The 21771-nt window shown below is 47.4% G+C and overlaps 1 protein-coding gene across 7 annotated transcripts in view; it reads right to left on the bottom strand.

Moving 5' to 3' along the window:
• The window catches only part of PLEKHA1 (pleckstrin homology domain containing A1), a 712942-nt gene that overhangs the window by 573529 nt on the left and 117642 nt on the right, over positions 1-21771 (bottom strand). For all 7 annotated transcript variants that reach the window (XM_086922967.1, XM_086922963.1, XM_086922965.1 and 4 more), the window contains exon 2: positions 2339-2499. In XM_086922967.1, the coding sequence (XP_086779093.1) occupies positions 2339-2479 (141 nt within the window). In that variant the 5' untranslated portion in view covers positions 2480-2499. The remainder of the gene's footprint in view (positions 1-2338; positions 2500-21771) is intronic.

Raw genomic sequence — 21771 nt, 5'->3', positions numbered from 1 at the left:
CAGTGTTAGTCTTAGTTTAAACGAGCTGCCGGTGATAATTCCAACCTGGCTGCTAACGTTATGCTTCATGTGAAAGAGTGTAAAAGATGTAACCGGTACAGTTATATCAGATTGTTGGCAATCCAGTCAAAATTTTGTGAAAAAGTAGCCGTGAGCTCTGAGAAGGACGTGTGGATCTACAGTGTATGCTGAATTAGCACGCAGCAGTATCGATGGACGATCAAGCACTATAAAGACGTGCCATGAACGTCAGCTACACAGAGGGTAATCTGTGTTACTTCAGCAGGTATCCCAGGAGACACCTCAAGCACTCAGGCCGCGCAACACTACAGTGTACCCGCTTTAAGAGACACGGACCATCCTCCGTGCAGTCTACGCTCGTGGCACGCCGCCACAGTGCCTGCTCACCCAGCGTTACTACTGTGAGCCACCTCAGTGTACCCGCTGAAGTAACACTGATTACCCTCGGTGTATCCGACATTCACGGCACATCTTTTTAGTCCATCGATTCTGCTGCGTGCTACCTAAGGCAGTAAAAACATCAGTCGTGGTCAGGTGGTTAAGAACCAGTATCCTACGAGATAAGATGCCGGTTATCATACAATGTAAAGTAAATTTTTCAGAGCACTGAATACAGTGCTCTGCTGCAGTAAGGGTTTCCCAAATTTTCTAATTCACTGGTGTCAACAAGATTTTTCAGAAAACTTGTGATTTTAGTGAACCAACGCCAAAGGCCAGTACCCCACTCTGAAAAATGTTCCAGCTACAGGCTAGTTCACAATCTGCCACTTTTATAGGCAGATCATTTTCTTGGCAGCAGTAGGATATCAAATGGTATAGGCAAGGATGCGGGGTTCACAAACAATTGCTTCTTTTACAGTAAGAAAATAGGTCTGCCTTATCAATTAAAGCTAGGTGGGTCGCAATAGTTTGCCATTCTAAAAATTGGGCTGTGATTTTAATACGTTTGGAAATTTTTTGTTGAGTCCTTGCTTGTAAATGAGCCAGCACATTGGACATAACACTCGAAGAAGCAGTATTCACACCTACACACACTGCATGCAAGTGGGATAACCAAGACAAAGAAAAATATGTTGAGTACTTGATTGTGACCAGCCCTTATCCAAAATGAGCCATTCTGCTCGGGTATCCTTGCATCCTCCACTCAAAACCTCCATCATCACAGTCTCAAAGGCAATCAAACCAGTACATCTGAAGCCTATCTTAAGGCAACAAATAGTTACTTTAAAACCTTTCTGGGGGAACCAGTGCCAGAGAACTACCTCAGGGTGTTTCTCTCTGCCATAATATAGCAGCCACTTTCAGCTGGCTTGCTTTTGATAAAGAAGTTCCTCTGACCAAAACTGTACCAGCTATCACGAAAGGGCTGCAGATGTCATTTGGCCTTCTACCTCGACATCTTGCCACTGCAGCTAGATTACCTGGGGGTCATGAGCCATTTAAGGCCAATCTGCTATCAGGAGACCTACCTCCAACAGCAGGTCACATGTCTGTTGGTGCTATGTTTGAGTTTTCAAGCTCCACAGAGCCCTCACCTACAAGGCTGCTGCTGCTTAAGGACTAACTCAAGGCCTTCCTCCCACCAGATGCTGCCCAACACCAGGAGGGACACCCACCAAAATCCACAAGGGCTGTTTTAATGCCGGCAAAGGGATGCATACCATAAGACTAGCACCAATACACTTGCTATAGCTCTTTACTGTGTTTAGCAATAAGTTTGATCAATAGATTGAATTACATGCAGTTCAAAGGCAATGAGTTGAACAGGCAATTAGCGAGAATATTAACAGCGAGAACAGAAAGAAGTATGAAAACAAAAGTAGATGGGTTTATAATTGGATTCACGCATACAGCGAGAGGTTTATGAAAAGGTGAAAGTTAAGGTTACAGTGACAGTTGAGGTGAGGTCAGGGTGAACGTTATGGGCAGGGTGGAAGTTACGCGTAGCATGAAAGATAGGCTTGTGTTAAATGTTAGGGTTAGGGTTACAGTGTGGCTTACATCAGAGATAGAGTTATGTTTAATTTAAGGAAAAATTAGGATTAGGCATAAATTTAGGGTTAAACTATGGGTTAGGGTTGGAGAAAACTACAGTTAGGGACAGGAAGTTTAGAGTTAGGATAGGAGAAAAGATTACACTCAATGATAGGGTTGAAAATAAAAAGTTTCAGACCAAATGGTTTGACAAACTATCCAAGTCAATGTAGTTAACATTTTTTAACCTTTTTTCAAACTAACATTTTTTGTTTAAGCTAGACGTGTTTTACTCACTAGTTCCCTCAAAAATAAGTCAGTGAATCTTCATGTACTGCCTCACCTGTGGGTTATCCATATACCAGACAAGACTTTCTACCCGTGTATCCAGGATGAAATATCTCCGCAGAAATTTTCCACTGCTCTCATGCTCCTCGATATCCAGAAATCCACAGATCCGTCCATGACGATCCGTGTAAGGCATTGCAGAGTTCGAACATCACCCTGTAGGAGCAAAAAAAAGATAACTTAAGAGGCTGTGAACAGATACAGGAGTCTGCTTGGGAGAAGACGCATGGGCTCTACCCTCGACCACTGCTATTCAAGATTTGCAAGTCTCCACTATGCAAGTAAATGAACGTCCTGAAAATCTGGTTCTACCCTACTTCATAGGGATCTAGGACTTAAAAACAAGCACTGCAAAGTGAACAGGTCGAGCCATAGAAAGCTACTACGATGGTTATATATTCTGTTTTACATTTTTTGTTTATATCAAACGAAAGCCACAAAATGAAAAAGGGAAAAAATACGCAGCTGAAAGAAATAAATGCTTGGAAAAGTATTAACCATTACATATAGTTTTAATACAAAAGATGCTCCCTAGCAGGCAAGTGTACTTGGAAACTATACTAAACTACATAACTATACTATAGAAACCGTTTTAGATTAATGCACATCACATCAAATGAGTTTCTCATTTGATTAAAGAAAAGGCACTTATGGCTTTGAATTACTGTAACCTAAAGACATTCTGTCCAAGTCAATATAGTTGACTTTTCAGAACCATTTACAAACTAACATTTTTTTCGAATCTAGCTGTGATTTACTCACTAGTTATTTAAAAATTCAACTCCTAGAATCTTCATGTACTGCCTCGCCTGTGTGGGCGGTCCATATATCAGGCAAGACTTCTTAGATCAATGGACACGGAGACGTCAGAACGCCTTCTTAGATTTTGCCAGTGAGACTATCATCACTCTCTCAGAGGCCATTTACACTCAGTGCAACCTATCTATTGTGAAATTTAGCAACCGTGCCATCGATGCCATGATGAAAGTTTATAGCCTTTGCTCCCAAGGGCATCTGCACCCAGAATCGATTAGCACGTATCTAGCTTTTACTGCCTAGTGCTAAAATATGAGCCCAGGCTCTAGCTCACACATTAACGGAGGCCACGAACCGGGACTATTCCAATGAGGCACTCACACGAGGCCTCTCCTCTGGCACTGTCCGTGCTGCGAATCTGCGACACTACTCGACTCCTAGTGCACACTGTACTGCGCTTGTCTTCTCAAAACAACCACTCTATTATTTGTTTCAACCACGCTGCTCCTGAAGACAGACGTGTCTTGTCTCAAGCCTACAAGCAGCACTGGGATAATCACCACCCTTGGAACGTGGAAAAATCAATCTATAACTACCTCACCCCCGTACCCGGAATTCCAAAGGTTGGCTCCCTACGATGTGTTCTCCTATTCGCACAGAAGCTGTTAAAAGAATGTAGAATTCCAACTTTAACCTGGATGACAAAATCTGCAATCTGGTCTCCGTGAAACATTCCAGTGTCACCACAGCACGAAGAACCATGCATGGCTCGGTGCAGCCTCACCGGACGGCTCGGATACTTGTACCGCTCCTCTCAGTGAAAACTCAAACTGAGAGGCAGGGTGTGGGGCGGGTAGTCACAATACGAGAGCAATGCAAGGCTCGTAGCTGCAACATTATTAGCTATTATCGGGGCAACACATCACAGAAGCCCCGGGGAGCCCAGACATCACAAAACTGCTAAGTGCTGCTGAACTAGAGCTCTGAAGTCATGGGGCGATCGCTATTCAGCAGCTGGCCCCTCTGCTGGAGCGGTCTGCGGTCACGGGGGGCAGACCAGGCCATCCGCTGCGTGAGACTCTGGAGGCAGCAGTTCAGTCAAAACGTTAGGCTCTTATGACGTCTGGTAAAGCTATTTCCATACTTAAGCACCATTCGATGTAAGAGCTTCATTTCAGCATTTGTCAATCGAAATCCTCCTTTAGGAGGAAAATGTTTATGAAAAAACATGCACCTACCGTTTACAAAAACACCACACAAAAACAAGCATTGACAAAGCTAAAAGTTTGGTAGCCAATGTTAGACCTATTGGCTTTGCCACTGTTTGTTTTAACAATAAAACACCTACAGAACAAGCGCCGAGAGGTGTTCCTGATATATTGAACAAAAATAACATCTCCCTGTTAGTGAACACCAAGAGATACAACTTCCTTGGATTATCTCACACCAGAGGAACGGGAAAGCGGTGTGGGATGGCGCTTTGGCTTCTATCCTTCCTCAAACTATCACCATGGAGAATTTCGACGAAGTCTTTTTCACACCTCAATCAGAACGTTATAGGGAACACTGTGGGTTCCCATCACTAGTGGTTGGGCTGAACATACGCAATGGAATGCCCATCCCAAAGCACACTGTTGGCACCCAGATACATGTAAAAAGCAGTCTGCTGGTGAGGAGTGCTTGTGTTATGGCCTGGCTAGTGTTTTGAGGCAATTATTTGAAGATCTTTCGCACCATGAGTAGAATGTGTACGAAGGAGGTGCATACTGCATTGACTTGAGCAGTCATGTTGAGCATGTCATCTAGGATGATTCCTAGATTTCTTGCGTGGTCTGTTAGTGCTGGGAACGCCTAGCAAGGTCTTCAATAAGTAATGATTCTTGATTTTTCCTCAAAATTTACATTTCTGGATTCCCAGGAACAAATAGCTTTATTTCTTATTTTATGAAAATGTCCCAACGCACAATGTCAGACCAAATAGGAGGGGTTGGGCAAACAAACTGAAAATGCAATAATGAAGAATCGAGGAAATTAAACTATAGATTTAAAGAAAATTGGTTTAAGAGTTGATGTACAATTTAAAGGTTTGAAAAATAACAAAAATATACTTCCACGTAGTAATATTGGAACCAGCTACATCCAGAGGACATGGAATGCAAGCTCAATGAAAATGATAGTGCATTGTTTAGCAGCGAATGGTAGAGGTTCCAAGGAATATATCAACTGAATTGTTTTAAAATACTGAACAACTCAACTGAAAATAGGAGTCTAGAACAAGAGACAGGATCCTAATAAGGAAACAAACCAGTTCTGTTTTCCTCTGTTACTATAGGCAAATCAAGAGGCCGTAAGTATGTCAAAATGTTAATGATTGCTTAACTCACTGCAGCATTGGGGGGCGGAGCTAGCCGGCGTCAATGGCGGACGCGTAAGAGCGGAGCTCCGTGCCAGCGCCACCGACTATCCGGCATTTATCCTTCACCAGCAGTGCCACACACAACTGGCCAGCGGACCGCGTCCCCCCTCTCCCTAACGGACCTCCGGCTGCGATCCTGGCCGAAATCGGCCCGGGGAAACCCTACTTTGACTGACTGCCCTTCCGGCGCCGGACCAGGCCCGAATCCCCGGCCTTTCCTGCCCGGCGAGGCCGAGCGACGTCACCCGACGTGCGGCAGGAGCGAGCGGTCGGCTGGGGGTCGGACGATACTTGGCAGTGGCTGGCCCCCTGACTGCCCCACGCGGCGGAAACACGCACCGGAGCAGCAGCGGAGCGGCTGACACACCCCTGAGAGCCGGAGGGGGCAGCGAGGACGACACCGGTGCGACTGCGGGGCAGGTTGCGGACCACGTGGCGACCGAGGAACACCCAGAAGGTAGGCTCGGCCCGGGCCTCTGCCTGGCATACTTCCCCGCAGTTGAGGGGTGCCGGACCTTAATCAGGAAGCGAGCAGCCTGTGTGGGGCAGTGGTCTCCCCCCCGCGAGAACGGACTTCTTTGCTGCCCTGAGCCATATTGGGGAGACTGGAGGGCGACCCCCTCGCCATCCCGGAGGCCAATCACATAAGTGGCGCCGCCAGGCCCCAGCAGGCCGCGCTCCCCACGCAGCCCAGATTACGGCACCACAGCAGCCTTTCACCGCCAGCGAGGGTGCAAATACATTGATCAGGCATACAGTGGGTTCCCCGTCGGGAGGTGCCACTGCCTCCCCGAATCTTCACGATGGTCAAGGGAGACCGGACGCAAACGAAGCTGGCGTTTGAGCAACGCAGGCAGAAGGAACCGGAACGACCGGCAGCCCAGTCCCCGAACACGACTGGTGACCAGAGTCCCTCACTATGTGCCGAAATCAAAGAGATGCTTACCACTATGGAGAAAGGGCTGCAGGAGGGTATGTCGGCCATTGGGAGCAAGATTGATGCACTGGCCTACCGGATGGACCGGATGACAGAAAGAGTGGACAAGCACGCGGAGAGACTGGACATGGCAGAACGCAGACTCACTGAGGCGGAGGAGGCGCTGACCGTAAGCAATTTGGTAGACTACTTCAGGTCATCCAGGAGAAGTCGGAGGACTTGGAGGCGCGTTCCCGGCGCTCCAACATCCGCGTCACGGGCGTGGCTGAATCGACCCAAACGGGCAAAATGGAACTGTTTATTGAAAAACTCCTGAAGACGATGCTGGGGGAAGACACCTTCTCGCCGATGTTCATAGTGGAACGCGCCCATCGCACCCTCGGCCCGAGGCCCCCCCCGGGCACCAACCCTAGGCCGATCATAGCTAAATTACTAAATTACAGGGATAGAGACGCTGCCCTCAGAGCGGCCCGTGAAAAGGGCAAACTGCAGTACGAGGGAATGGACATATCGCTATACCCCGACTTCACTTCGAAGGTCCAGGAGGAGAGACGGAGATTTGTTCCGTACAAACAGCAACTCAGAGTCCTGGGCCTGGACTACGCCATGTTATACCCAGCGAGACTACGCATCAATAGGCAGGGGCGCTCGCATTTCTTCACGGACCCTAAAGAACTGCAAAAATCCTTGAAGGTCTGGATGAAAGAGGCCCGGGGGAGTCCGAGCCCACAATCGGCGGAACGGAACTGCGATGGGGACCTCGAGGAACAGGACTGAATAACGGAGGGCGGTCAGCAGTGCAATCCGAGTAACTGTTCGCTTCAGCACCCCTGATTCCCCTCGTTGGTCTAATGGAGATAGCCGCTCAGGGGCGCACAGCCACAGGCCCTGGACTAGTGCTCGTTGGACTGTGGGTGAGATTTGTGTGTCATGTACTGGGACCACTGGGGGGCTGCGCTTGCGCTGCTGGCACTGCCCTAGGCGGTACTTGGCTCCCATATGCGAGACACAGGAGGGTACTGCAGAATCTGGGGGGGGGGGGGCCGGAGGGGTGAGCACTTGCGCACTATGGTGAACTGTGGAACGTAGCGGACACTGCTAACTCTTGTTAACGAGGCGCTGGCGAAGGGGCAAGCTGAAGGACACTGTTTGATAGTCCTGGTGGGGTAGTGGACGACATAAGGACTACACAGGCTACCTCTGCCCCAGCGCTTACAGCGAGTACGGCTCGGTTAGAGCTGAAATGGGGAATTGTTGCATGGGTTTGAATGTGGGGGGGGGGAGGGGCACTGGAATTTCGGTCACACCAGGTTGGGGGTTGGGTGACTGTGGGAGGCGGGGGGACGGGAGAGTTGGAGGGCTCGGTCGCACCAGGTTGGGGGTGGTGGACTGTGGGGGGGGGGGAGAGGTTGGGGTTATGGGTTCAGTACTGTTCGGGGGGGGGGGGGGTCCAGATTGTGCTTTGAAATGTTGTGCTCCTCGGAGGGCATGGACGGCTGCTATGGACGGGGGGGAGAGGTGTATGGCAGGGCCTTGACATTAATGTGCTTCTTTAGGGACCATGGTTGATGCATCACAGGATGACTTCCCGAGTGACACAGAGACCCTCAAGGCTGTCACTTGGAACGTTAGGGGGCTAAATGATTACAGAAAACTCCGCAAGGTGCTGCAGTACCTACTTCGACACCACATAGACCTGGCACTCTTGCAGGAAACTCACTTGCCTGACACCAGCAACATGCTCAAGCACAGGGGGCTTCAGGGACACGCCACTTACGCGGGCTTCACTACACACGCAAGGGGGGTCCTTACATGGATCAACCCGAAATCCAAGTTGTCTCTCACACTACTGAAAGCGGACCCGGAAGGGAGGTTTGTGTTGAGCAGGTGCGTGGGCAAGGGCCACGACATACTAGTCATGAATGTCTACGGTCCGAACTACGACGCCCCCGACTTCTACGCGGCAATGGCGGCCCACTGTGCCGACTGCCCCGCTGACCGAATGCTTTGGGGGGGGGACTTCAACTTCACATTTAATGCAGAGCTGGATAGGTCGGCGGGCCCCCCCCGTCGCCCGGCGGCGGCCGCTCTACAGATGCAGGCTGAAATGTTGCGACTGGGGCTAGTAGACGTCTGGAGAGATAGGCACACCGACAAGGGGGGATACACACACTACTCCGCGTATCATAACATCCATACCAGGATAGATTACTGGCTGTCCTCGCACTCACTGCTTCCTATGGTTCAGGACTGCAGGGCGCTCCCACGTACCCTGTCGGACCACTCCCCAGTGCTGCTAGTACTGACCACTCCCAAGCAAAGGATCCCTCCGTTCACGTGGCGCTTCCCGCCATACTCCCTACTAGATGAGGCGTTCAGGGCTGACCTGGGGGAGGACATAGACACCTACTTCGCCACTAACGTAGGCTCAGTGGACAGGTTCGGGACAGTCTGGGAGGCATTCAAAGTTTACGTCAGGGGGGTAGTCATGGCAAAACACTCCAGTGTCCTCAAGGCTATTAGGAACAGGCTTAAGTCTCTCGAAGGGCAGATTGCGGCCTCTGAACGCCGCCAGCTATTAGACCCGGCCCCACTCGGGGATGAGTCCTTGCAGGACCTGCTAAAAGAGTTCCAGGAGGAGGCGGATAGAGAGGTTAGGCACCTGGGTAAATACGCGACAGCTCGCTCTTATGGAGAAGGAGATCGACCCGGAGCACTGCTGGCTAGGATAATGAAGGGCACTAGGCGCAGGCAGACAATCCCTGAGCTGCGGACCCCGGGGGGGGAGAGAGTCACTGCGGAGGATGACATTCTAGCGGAATTTCGGAGATTCTATGAGGACCTATATACTACCAAGATCACTGGGGTGGACGCCCAAATTGACAACTATTTGGACTATATTCGGATGCCGTTCCTCGATAACTGGCAGAGGGAATTCCTGATGTCCCCTATACTCCGCGAGGAGATAGCGGACGCGCTAGACACCATGAAGCCCGAAAGCGCCCCCGGGATAGACGGGCTGACGGTGGCATTCTATAAGGCATACAGGGACAAGTTGTTGCCGTACCTCTCCACCCTCTTTGATGAAATATGCGAGTATGGCGCGATGCCTCCCTCGATGAGAGAGGCGCTCATCGTCACAATCTTGAAGCCGGGCAAGCCGCCTGATCTCCCAGGTTCATACCGCCCTCTGTCCCTACTGAACGTGGACGCTAAGCTTTATGCTAAGGTCCTGGCAACCAGACTGGCACTGGTAGCCCCGGAGTTGGTAGCCCCGGAGCAGGCAGGGTTTATCCCAGCAAGGAATCTCACTTATAATATACGGACTGTCATGGGGGCCATGCAGCACACTAGGCATGACACCAAGGCTGTAGCGGTGTTCCTCGATATGGAGAAGGCCTTTGACTCTGTGGAGTGGCCCTTCATGCGTAGGGTACTGAAAAAGTTGGGACTGGGGGAGTTATTCCTCCAACTTCTAGGCGCGCTTTACCACATGCCCACGGCGAGGATCAGGCTAGGGGACGCTGTCTCGGAGCCGATTGCCATTAGCAGAGGCACAAGACAGGGGTGCCCCCTCTCCCCGCTACTTTATGCACTAGTGGCGGAGCCACTAGCGTGCGCGATGCGGGAATATCACTCCTATGAAGCCATCAACTACCCTACTTACAAGATTGGCATTTCCACGTACGCGGATGACACTCTGCTGTACATCAGAGACCCGGCCAATAACTTGTCATCGGTCTTGAGGGAAGTGGTGAGGTTTGGCGCGCTCTCGGGACTTAAGGTCAACTGGCCTAAATCAGTGGCCTTCCCGCTGACCCCTATCACCGAGCCTTTCGAGATGGATTACCCGCTCCAATGGTCCACGGAACCGGTGAGGTATTTAGGCATCATGCTCCACACGGATTCAGAAGTGATGCTCAGGGAGAACTACGGGGTAGCCTACAGTAAACTTGTAGACGACGTGGAGATTTGGATTAAGCTCCCCCTGTCGCTGATGGGCAGAATAGCCATGATGAAAATGGTAATCCTCCCGAGATTTCTATTTCTCTTCAATAACCTCCCGTTGGTCCTCTCGAAGGCTTTCTTTGCGACCATTAACAAGCTACTGGTGAGGCTAGCGTGGGCCGGTAAACAACCTAGAGTACAATGGAAGGTGCTACAATTACCGTACGAGCAGGGAGGTCTGGCTGCCCCAGACCTGGAGCGATACTACAGGATTGCACAGGCCTCTCATCTCCACACCTGGATACATGGTGACCCGGCCATCCCGCATGTGATCCTGGAGCGACTGTTCGCGGATCCCACCCCACTTCCGGCAACCATATGCGGACCCAGGGACCGCAGAGTGGGAGTGCTGGACTCCCTCCTGTCCACTAACCACGCTTGGCACTCTATTTTGCAGCGCCAAGACAAAGTCCTGATGTATGCGCCCAACATGCCGATACAATGGGCGCTTTGGCTCCCAACATTGGCGGAGCCTGGTGTGTACAAGGCCCTCAACGACTTAGGCGCACGCACCATGGGTGACCTCTTTCTGCAAGGGAAGGTGAAGACGTGGGATCAACTCGCGCATGGAGTGGAGCGTGCCACAGCGCTTCAACGCTTTCAGTATCATAGAGTGAGGAGCGCGCTGCTGGATCTCTTGGGCCCCGACCTGGAGGAACCCCCAGAAGTCCCGGAACTGGTATACACCATAGACACCGAGAACCCGAAGAAACTGATTTCTAGGCTGTATAGGATAGGCCATGAGCACACGGCACTGCACTACACCAGGGCGAGATTAGCATGGCAGACTGACCTAGGGACTCCAATCGATGACGGCATGTGGGGGTACTGCTGCGCGGCCTCCAGGCGCATTTCCCTGAACGGGCGGCACCGCTTGATTCACTTTAAATTCTTGCAGCGGGTGTATCACACGCCTGAACGGTTGCACAGATACGGCCTACGGGACACGCCACACTGTGAGAGATGTCATGCGCCAGTGGCGGACTTCCTACATTTAGCCTGGTGGTGCCCAGGAGTACAGAGGTACTGGGCTTGCGTATTCGCAGAACTCAGCAGTATAGTGGAACAGGACTTGGCCCTTAGCCCAGCCCTCGCACTGATGGGATATACAAAGCAGATTCCTGTCGCGGTGAGAAAGCTGGTGAGCATGGGCATGCTCCTTGCGAAAAGGGTGGTGGCACTGTGCTGGATGAGGGGTCCCCTCCCTACACTGAAGAGATGGTCTAGTGACATGAAATACTGCAACACCCAGGCAGACGCATACAGTGAGCTCCTCCCGCCCAGAAGCCGCCCCAAGAACTTCTGGGGGCTGTACCAGACCTACCTAACCTCCAGAACAGACGGGGATGCCTCCACGGAGGGGGAGGGGGATGACCAAGATAATGACCCACACATGGAGCCCGGATAGGACGGCACACTGCACTATGACATATCACTAGGTGGGAGAGGCCATCACACCGCTGCATATGTGAGTCACCAGGAGCCTCCTGCAGGGATACTGGGGACTGGAGAGTGGCACGGGCCATAATGCCCCACCGGGTCGCACACTACCACACACGAGAAGCACACACACGGGACCAGTTGGGGGGGGGGTGTGCAGGGGATAGGGCTTTGGTTGGGAGAAAATGATAAAAATGTACAATGTTGTTTGTATACACGCAAGCACACCGCAACGCAGACAGGAATAGTGGACGGGGGTTGCCCTGCTTGATCCGTATTGCTACCGAGACCTTAACTTTGATCTATTGGTCCTTCTGCTTGTTACATGTAAATGTCATGATTGTGGCGTGGCAGTCCGCTGCCGGCCCGTGATGGGTTGTAGGCGAAGGACTCCTCGTACATTGTAATGTGCTGCTATTCTTGCATAATAAACAAATTAAAAAAAAAAAAAAAAAAAAAACTCACTGCAGCATTTGACAGTTGACTATGATGTCGTACTCTAATGCCTTCAGCAAATCAACATTAAGGCGTAGTTAACCTATTGTTTGAGCATATCCTCAATCATTATTTCCAGTAACTATCCATCCCAACCTGCTCTTCTTTACAAAAAAAATAATATAAACAAGCAATGTCCACAATGATCTATACACCAGAAGCTGTTTACCATATACAAACCACCGTTTCAAAATCCACACCCACCTTACACAGATCAGAATCCATCTAGATAGAGACTACAACAACATACAGTAAATCTAAGGACAATCCTAAATACAGTCAGCTGATAGTTAAAACTGTACTGACTTAGGCTCAAAATTGATAATCCAGAAATCCTAATCTGAGAAACATTAAATCCTTGCTCCTCTAAAGGGGTACTTGTCATACCATTAACAAAACGTATGCAACTGGGTTTCCAGTTACACATACACACACCTCGTACCAGATGTTCATGTATTCCATCCTCTGACTATTAAACCCTTAAGTCTTCAAGGTCCCCCAGTCAGAGTTAAGCCCTTTTTGACAACTGGGACAACTCTTGATTCTCACATTAAGGCTTTCATAACTTTCCATTTCGAAATCAAATGGAGGTAATTTTTCGCTTATATGTTGGGGGTAAAGACTAAAATGCTCTGATCGGAGTATTTGGCAAAAACGATATTTGACCACCATCCACTAAAGGCCACTTTGCAGTTCAGAAACGCTCCGGTGTGGATCCCCATGCTGCGCTTCAGGCAATTATGCTATACAACACAGTATTCAGGCACACCTTAAGTGAAGAAATTAGTCAGCCTTTCACCACAAACCCAGGCTCAATTAATGACCCGCTGGTGATCTGGGACACCTATAAAGGTTTTAAGGAGGGGGATAAAAATTATTAAGATGGTTGGATTAAGAAATACTCTAAATAAAAGCCTTAATACTCCTGATACTAAATTAATATTACTGGAACACCCCGTGACGGGTCAACCAAAGAGTCTGGAAAGCCAGACAGCAAAACAGAGGGAGTTTTGGGTAGTGGCTGGCTCTCTGATTACAAGGAATAATTGGCACAAAGACAATCAGAAGAGGATAAAACAGAACACAGGTTTGAGATAATGTTTCGTGCAGCATTCCCATGACGAGACAGAGATCCATTGTACCAGCTGACAGATTGTACTTTGCCAAGCAGACATAATTGCACTGTTTACAGTCTACTGCCAGCATCAATATGCTAAAGACACTAAACAACACAATGAGACAATAGAGTGCTGAATTAGTGGTTTTGCCCATGGCCTCTGTGGCCATCCAAAGTTTACAGAGGTGGCCAGACCTCCACTTGGCACTGTCCCCAGTCAAGGGCCACTCTGTAGACTAGGGATCTTTCAGCCTCGAGATGTTCCAGCGTCTCCTTTCCTGATGATCCACCTAAGTTCTGCTGAGAAATTGTCACAGGAGTTGGCCCTTCCTTAGTTTTCTTGTGGTCTATCCCTCCCTTTCTTGTGATAGGTTGTGCTACAGTCTCACACTAGCCTGTGCTAGAGGCTGAACAGTGTTCTCAGAGTTGCCCTTAAAGTCTCCAGTTCCTGCCCTCGGGATCTCTGATCATTTCGGTCTTTACCTCTGGTGATCCATGCTGGGAAGACGAGTCGTCCATGTGTGATTCTGGAAGCAGGGCATCCATCTCACTGGAGATGACCTTGCACACACAACACACCACTTATGCCTTAAAAATCAAGACACATAAATGATGGATGGAATGTGGAACAAATCAAACATTTACCCTCAGTCAAGAGATCTGGTTTAAATCCCTTGTTCTTTTGCTCACCATGCCAACCCAGTTTAAACCCAGCCATATGCAAATCAGTCTGGACCCTGTGCCTCATGGGAGCAGTCCAGCCCAAACTGCCAAGCCAGGTCTTCCTGGACCGGAAATGAGCATACTGGGACCTGTTTCAGGGTAACACCCCTTATCAGCCAGGATAGCTTGAATCCAGCGACAAATTGAGATAGGGACCCACGTCTCAGGGCATACCCGGCACACTTAAGGTGTGAGGCAAGACCACCATCCATAAATGCCTGCAGCCCTTGACTTTCTGTGGACATGATGTAAAGATCCAACAAGCTCCTGCCTAGATTGCACAATGAGAAGACACAACTGTGGGCCTCTGCTGGTAGACACCTAGTATATGAGCCCTGCGTTTGATATCGCATACGTCCTTACAAGGTGTGGTGGCCTGTACCTCCGCGCACCGCTCTCTGCTGGCTTCCAGCCTTTCTTAGGCATCCTCTAAGCCTTCAGTGGTCGCACTTGGAGGCTGGAAGGTATTATCCCAGCTCGAATCTTGGCTCCTACCTCTTATTATCCAGTTCAGTGGATTCATTTCACTTCTGCAGGTGACGCTTTTCAGACTTCTGGGCGCTGAGCTCTGTGAGATCCGCTGTAAGTTTTCCTGGCTCTGGAAGATTTGTGATATCGCCTTACTTTCTCTCCGATAGTGTTCATGTGTGACAGCCTCCCCTTATTGTGACTTGCCTTCCTCAGTGTTTAGCGTCTGCCCGGTCCAGCCTGGCCCCTGTGAATACACGTGTGGTGGGAATGTCCAGTGGGCAGCGAGGAGAAGGCCAAGCCCCTGGGACTGCGTCCTTTCCATGTGTATCTTGGGTACAATTTAGAAGAAACCCTTCCATGAACTGCCTGAGCTCTGCCCGGCTCCTCTACACATGCTCTTCCTTTGGAGTTCGGCAGACCTGCTATTTCTAATATCAATTTGCAGTGTTTTGAGGTGACCTTTCAACAAAGGGGCTTTACAAACAAGCATAGGTATAGCCAATAGGTCTCGTCTTTGGGACCTTATAAGTATTTAATTATGCAGCAAAATATCATTGGTGCAACATCAACTGTTGCATGGCTGAACACTTATAAAGGCCCAAAGGGGAGACGATTGGCTATGCCAATGCTCGTTAGATCAAGTAAATGTAACGGCCTGTCAGGGGGAGTGGTAGGATTTGAAAAGAATGTGGGTAGAGTGACTGACTGATTGATTGATATGAAAATCACCTTAAGTAGAAAACTCGGGTGTGTTCTCAGAACCACTCTGTTGGCATGGAAAACGAGTTAAGGCTCTGTAGAACATTGGGCCTGAATCTTTGCTTTAGCCAAGTACAAAAGGAATGATAGAATAACCTGTCCTTTGCCAAGAATGGGATTATGTCCGTTGGCTGTACACCACAGATAGTAACACTGCCATTTGAAAGCGTATGATTGCCTCTGAGATGGCCTTCTTGCTTATTCAAAATCTGCAGACAGTCCTGCAAAAGAGGCCAAGATGACCATATTGGAGGAACTCTGAAGCCATGCTGTCAATCTCAGTGATGGACGGTTGGGATGACAGACCTTCCCTCCGAACTTTAACAGATCCAGATGGCATGGTAATCTCCTGTGTGACATCTTAGAAAGATGTAGAAGGTCCAGATACCACCACTGGCGAGGGCACTCTGGCGCAATCAGAATTATCTTGGTCCTGGAGTTTGTTGACCACCAGTGGTATGATAGGGACTGGTGGAAAAGTGTAGAGTAATTTCTCTGACCAATCAATCATTGCATTCCCTCTGGAGCCTGGTTGGGGGTACCTGGATGTGATGGTGCAGCATTTTGTGTTTGCCGCATTGCCCACAGATCGATGTCTGGGTAACATCATCTCCGAAAAACGTCATGTGTTACCTCGTCTTTTAGCACCCAGTTGTGCACTTCGACGAAGCTGCAGCTTAGATCGTCCACGTGCACATTGAGGGTACATGGGAGGTGATTTGCCGATATGGACAGGCTCCCCGCCAGTAGCCATTTCCAAATGGCTTGAGCCTCCAGAGATCGTGGTCTGGACCTGGGCCCTCCCTATTTGTTCAGGTAGAACATAGTTGTGCTATTGTCCGTCTGAACCAACAGGGAACGGGTCCTTATGGAGGGAAAGAACGCTTTGAGTGCTAGATGTACAGCTCTGAGTTTCAACATGTAGATGTGGTATGTTTTCTTCTTTTACGACAACATCCCTTGAATCTGCAAAAGTCCCATGTGAGCTCCCCAGCCTTGGAGGGATGCATCTGTGACAAGTGTTTGTTTGGGGACCTCCTGGTGGAACAGGACTCCTTTCAACAAAAGAGAACTCTGCATCCACTATCATAGTGAGGCTTTTACTGCATGAGGAAGAATTGAAGATAGTCTCTTCTTTGAAGGAAACGCTCTTGTGTTTACGGAGTCTAGGGTCGCGCCCAAGTAGTGGATTCTCTGAGTTGAATCGAGAATAGACTTCTTGTAATTGACGCACAGACCCAACTGATTTAAAACTAGAATGCAGTATTGCAGATGTTCTTCTAGAAGACTGGGAAAGGCACTTGAGCAGCCTGTAGTCTAGATAAGGAAAGACTAAAATCTTTTGCTTTCGCAAGAAAGCTGCTACAACCGCCATGCATTTTTTTTATAAAGGTCCGGGGGCTGATTTGAGCCCGAAAGCAAGGACTTTGTACTGAAAGTGCTCTTACTACCTTGAATCGTAAAAATTTCTGGTGCTTACGAGACATTGGGATATGAAAATAAGCATCCTGAAGGTCTATGGAGCCCCAGTCTCCTTGATGGATTTGTGGAACAATTTGGAGTAGTACCAACATCCTGAATCTTCCTTTGAGAACAAATTTGTTTAAGAGTCTGAGCTCGAGCATCGACCTGTACTCCTTGGTTAGACCTATCTTTGGGTCCAAGAAGTAACAGGAATAAATCCTGTCAAGGTTGTAGCCAGGGAAATTTTTTGATGGCGCGATATTCTAACAAAATGGAGACCTCTGCTCGAATCAGCTTGAGCTGATGTACTGAAGATCTACGAGGGGGTATGGTAGCTGGTGGGGATTTGAATCAGATTGAGTACCCATTACTACGAATATTGAGAATCCAATCGTCCTTTGTTTTTTTGAGCCACTCGTCCAAGTGAAACATTATACTCCCCCCCCCCCCCCCCCCCCAAGCCCCCACCCCCATGGATTGGGTAACAGTGATTGCTTGTTTCCCCTAAGAAGCAATGTTACAAGAGTGTTAGGGGAAACAAGCAATCACTGTTTCTGCTGCTGTTTTGCCGAAAGGGGTTGTTTGCCTGGAGGCCCCTCATCCTTCTCCAGGTTGGAGCTGGTGATAATGCGAGCTGGCATGTGCAGCGATGACCAGTGAGGGGTTTGAACCCTCTGTTGGTATTGACGGCAATGAGGATGATATAGACATCTGAAGTCCTTCCTTTTCTCCAGCTCTGCTGCCTTCAAGGTGTCAAGTTCTGACTTCATTCTGGACATATCATCTGCATGAGAGCCAAAAAGAGAAGTTCCATTGAAAGGAAGGTTGAGAATTCTGTGTTGGGCCTTCAGTTTTAGGCTCCTGAGTCACAGCCAGGAAGATCGCCTAGCGCAGATGCCATGTGAATAGCAATGAGTTGTCAGATCTGATGCATCGGCTGCTGCGCTTATGATCTGGTTTGCTACGAGCCCTCCTTCATGCAGGATCTCTCGAAACTCCTTTTGATCTTCTTTTGGCAATTTGTCAGCTAACCGTTGAGAGAGAGTCCCATAATTAACTGTCATGTCGTCCCAAGAGAGCGGAAGCGCTAGCAACTTTAATTTAAGAAGCTGAGGTGTTACACATACTCTTCCCTATAAAGGTCCATGGATTTGCTGTCTTTATCAGAAGAGACTGCAGAGGAGTAAGCCCCTAAGAGCGCTTTCCTTGCTGAAGATACCATGACCAAGTTCGGTGTTGGGTCGCACCTCAAAACAGTGGATCCTATTTTGGAGCTCTGTATTTCTGGATTATGCATGGTGGCGCTGCTCCAATTGACGCAAGAGTGAAAAAGGTGTGAAGTGTTGGTTCTAGAAGTCCAGGAACCAAAGGGAGCAGAGGTCTAGTGGGAGACCTGTGATGGAGGGTTTCGAATATGACAGAAGCCGAGGGATTCGTGGAAGGCATCTCAATGTTGAGTTTTGCAGCCCCCCCCACAAATGACCTCATTGAACGTCAATCATCCACTGGTTCTACTCTGGGGGAGGAGTGGACGACAAGGAAGTTCTGGAGGAGGTGGTAGTCCCTGATGGAGACCTGCGTCTATAGTCTCGAGGTCTTTGTGAATGAGACAGTCGAGATCTATATTGGGAGCGCTTAAGAGGCGATCTTGTGATAGACATCTCCTTGCAGTTGGAGATTGTTGTATCCAAGGTGACCTTGTGGTTGGTGGCGGTGGGCGCACCTCAGAAGTACGAGATGGAGATTATATTTGAGAGTATCAGACCATGGACTACGTCTTGGCACTCTCCACTCCTTCACACTCCTCATCCATCTCAGGGATAGGTTGATCGAAGGTGAATGCTGCTCTTGAAACGGAGAGCGTTCCAGCGTAATTAAAAAAATTCTCAAGCCTGGGGAGGATGAACACTCTTGGACGTCAACCTTTTAGACGATGAATCCTGAGGTTCCACCTCTTGAATCTCCCTCGACAGAGTGTGGGTCTGATTTTGCCATTTTCTTCCCACAAGAAGGACAGTTATTATACAAGGCTGGCATTTCTGACAAAAAAAACAGTAAAGTCAGAAAAAAGGTGGAATAGTACTCCTAGTACTAAAAAATGTCAAATGAAGTAAAAGAATTCAGCTTCACAAAAACAATTAGTGAGAGAAATCCACTAACTGACAAGCTCAATGTTCCAGGATCCTCACAGAAGGCGCCAGAAAAAAGAACTGACCTAACTGTCACCTGTAGGGCACGATGGGAGCCTGGAGGTCCTGGAGGTCTTTAAGGCACAGCGCCAGTTTTTGATGAGTGTTCTATATGCAGCCTTCTGGGCTAATCTGCCTGATATTTCCTTGCCTATTCCCTTAAAAATAAAGGTGATGTTCAAACAAATTAAGAGTACATTTCTCTATGTCATGGAAATGTTGTAATGTATGTTTTATCTTAAATGTAATACAATATTGGTATATTTGAGCCTAATTTGGTGTTTTAGCCTGCACATTTATATGTGTATGTGTACATTTGTGTTTATGCAGTATATATATATATATATATATATATATATATATATATATATATATATATATATATATAAAACCATAGGTTATAGACCATATATAGTTAGGAATTAGCATTTACAAAATCTTGAAAATTCACTGAAAAAAACATAGGTTATAGACCATATATAGTTAGGAATTCGCATTTACAAAACCTTGAAAATTCACTGAAAAAAACATAGGTTATAGACCATATATAGTTAGGAATTCGCATTTACAAAACCTTATTTTACTCACACAAAACCATTGAAATTCCATATATAGTTAGTTGCACTAACTATATATCGCGCACCCGCAATCCACTGCTGATGATGTCACATATTACATCATTCATGACATGGTCAGTGACATCACTGATGACATCACTGATGACATCTCAAATGACATCACTGATGACATCTCAAATGACATCACTGATGACATTACTGATGACATCTCATTTGACATTACTGATCACATCACTGATGATATCATTCATGTGATGATACAATGAACCTCTTCAGACTCTAATATAACCTTAGATACAATCAGTGTAAACAGACACTCACAGACTGTCACTCATCCATGGAGTTACTCACACACCTAGTCAGTCATGCAAAGAATCAATCACACCTCCATTTCCTCAACTATACAGTTATACAAACTTTACTTATTCAAACATATACTAACACATATTTACTCTCTTATACAATCCCTGATACAAGTTCACATTGATCCATACAGCCACTCACACATTCACTGGCTCTTATGCACAGTTATTTATATATGTCAACTCTCACATGTACTGTGTTTTACATATGTACTTACTTTGACAAGTAGCACTGAGATATCCATTCACTCACCAATACACTCATGCACACAGTCAACCGCCCATAGAGCTGTTTCCACATGCACTTTTGAAACCATACATCTAGTGAATCAACTGCTCACACATCTATGCACAGAGTCATACACCTCCCAGCCACCCACACACACACTCAGTCTCCCATACAAATACTTGGGCAACCAATCAATAACCCATATAGTTACTCATATAGCTACTTATCAACACATGCAACAGTTTACAGAACAACAGACATAATGATGCACAAATTAAGACAGTTTAGTCACTAACCCATGCACTCAGTGAGACACATTTAATCACTCACTCATACAGTCAGTCATGCACCTACTAAATCCTTCATCCAGACACTTATACATCCACTCATTCTTCAATATGTAAGACATATTTTAACTTTACAGAAACATACAGTCACTGGATGTTGTCATCAGTGATGTCATCAGTGATGTCATTTGAGATGTCATCAGTGATGTCATCAGTGATGTCACTGACCATGTCATGAATGATGTAATATGTGACATCATCAGCAGTGGATTGCGGGTGCGCGATATATAGTTAGTGCAACTAACTATATATGGAATTTCAATGGTTTTGTGTGAGTAAAATAAGGTTTTGTAAATGCGAATTCCTAACTATATATGGTCTATAACCTATGTTTTTTTCAGTGAATTTTCAAGATTTTGTAAATGCTAATTCCTAACTATATATGGTCTATAACCTATGGTTTTTTCAGTGAATTTTCAAGGTTTTGTAAATGCTAATTCCTAACTATATATGGTCTATAGCCTATGGTTTTTTCAGTGAATATATATATATATATATATACATACATACATATATAAACATATATCATCTGTATATCTATATAAATACAAACATAAATGAATGCATACATATACTTATATGCATACAGATGCATGTTATTTACATGAAAGTTGAAAAAACACTAATAAAAGCAAAGCTAATAAGTAGGACTGTTAGCGCTCTAGTTGTTCTTTAGAACACTCTGGGACATTCTGTAATTGGGCTATACTTGGGCTACATCTGGGTGATATTTGGGCTACATTTGGGCTCTTTTGTCTCTGGTGGCCATTTTGGGAGACTGCATGTCAGAATTTTTTAATGAAATAGAAGAGGATTTGAAAAGTCACTCAAAATGTGCCCTAATTTTTCTTTCTGCAGCACTAATAATACCTTCTATTGCATAATATACCCCCTCATTTTGTTCCTTTTTAAATTAAATGTTTTAAGAGTTACCACTTTATTCCCATCACGATGGCTCCAGGTGTGCTATACCTTTGTAATAAGTAGGACTGTTAGCGCTCTAGTTGTTCTTTAGAACACTCTGGGACATTCTGTCATTGGGCTATACTTGGGCTATACTTGGGCTACATCTGCTTGATATTTGGGCTACATTTGGGCTCTTTTGTCTCTGGTGGCCATTTTGGGAGACTGCATGTC

This window comes from Lissotriton vulgaris, chromosome 5 (genome assembly GCF_964263255.1).
Source record: "Lissotriton vulgaris chromosome 5, aLisVul1.2, whole genome shotgun sequence".
In the NCBI taxonomy this organism is placed as follows: domain Eukaryota; kingdom Metazoa; phylum Chordata; class Amphibia; order Caudata; family Salamandridae; genus Lissotriton; species Lissotriton vulgaris.
Note: the sequence above shows the minus strand (reverse complement) of the source record. Positions and strands in the feature narration are given on the sequence as shown.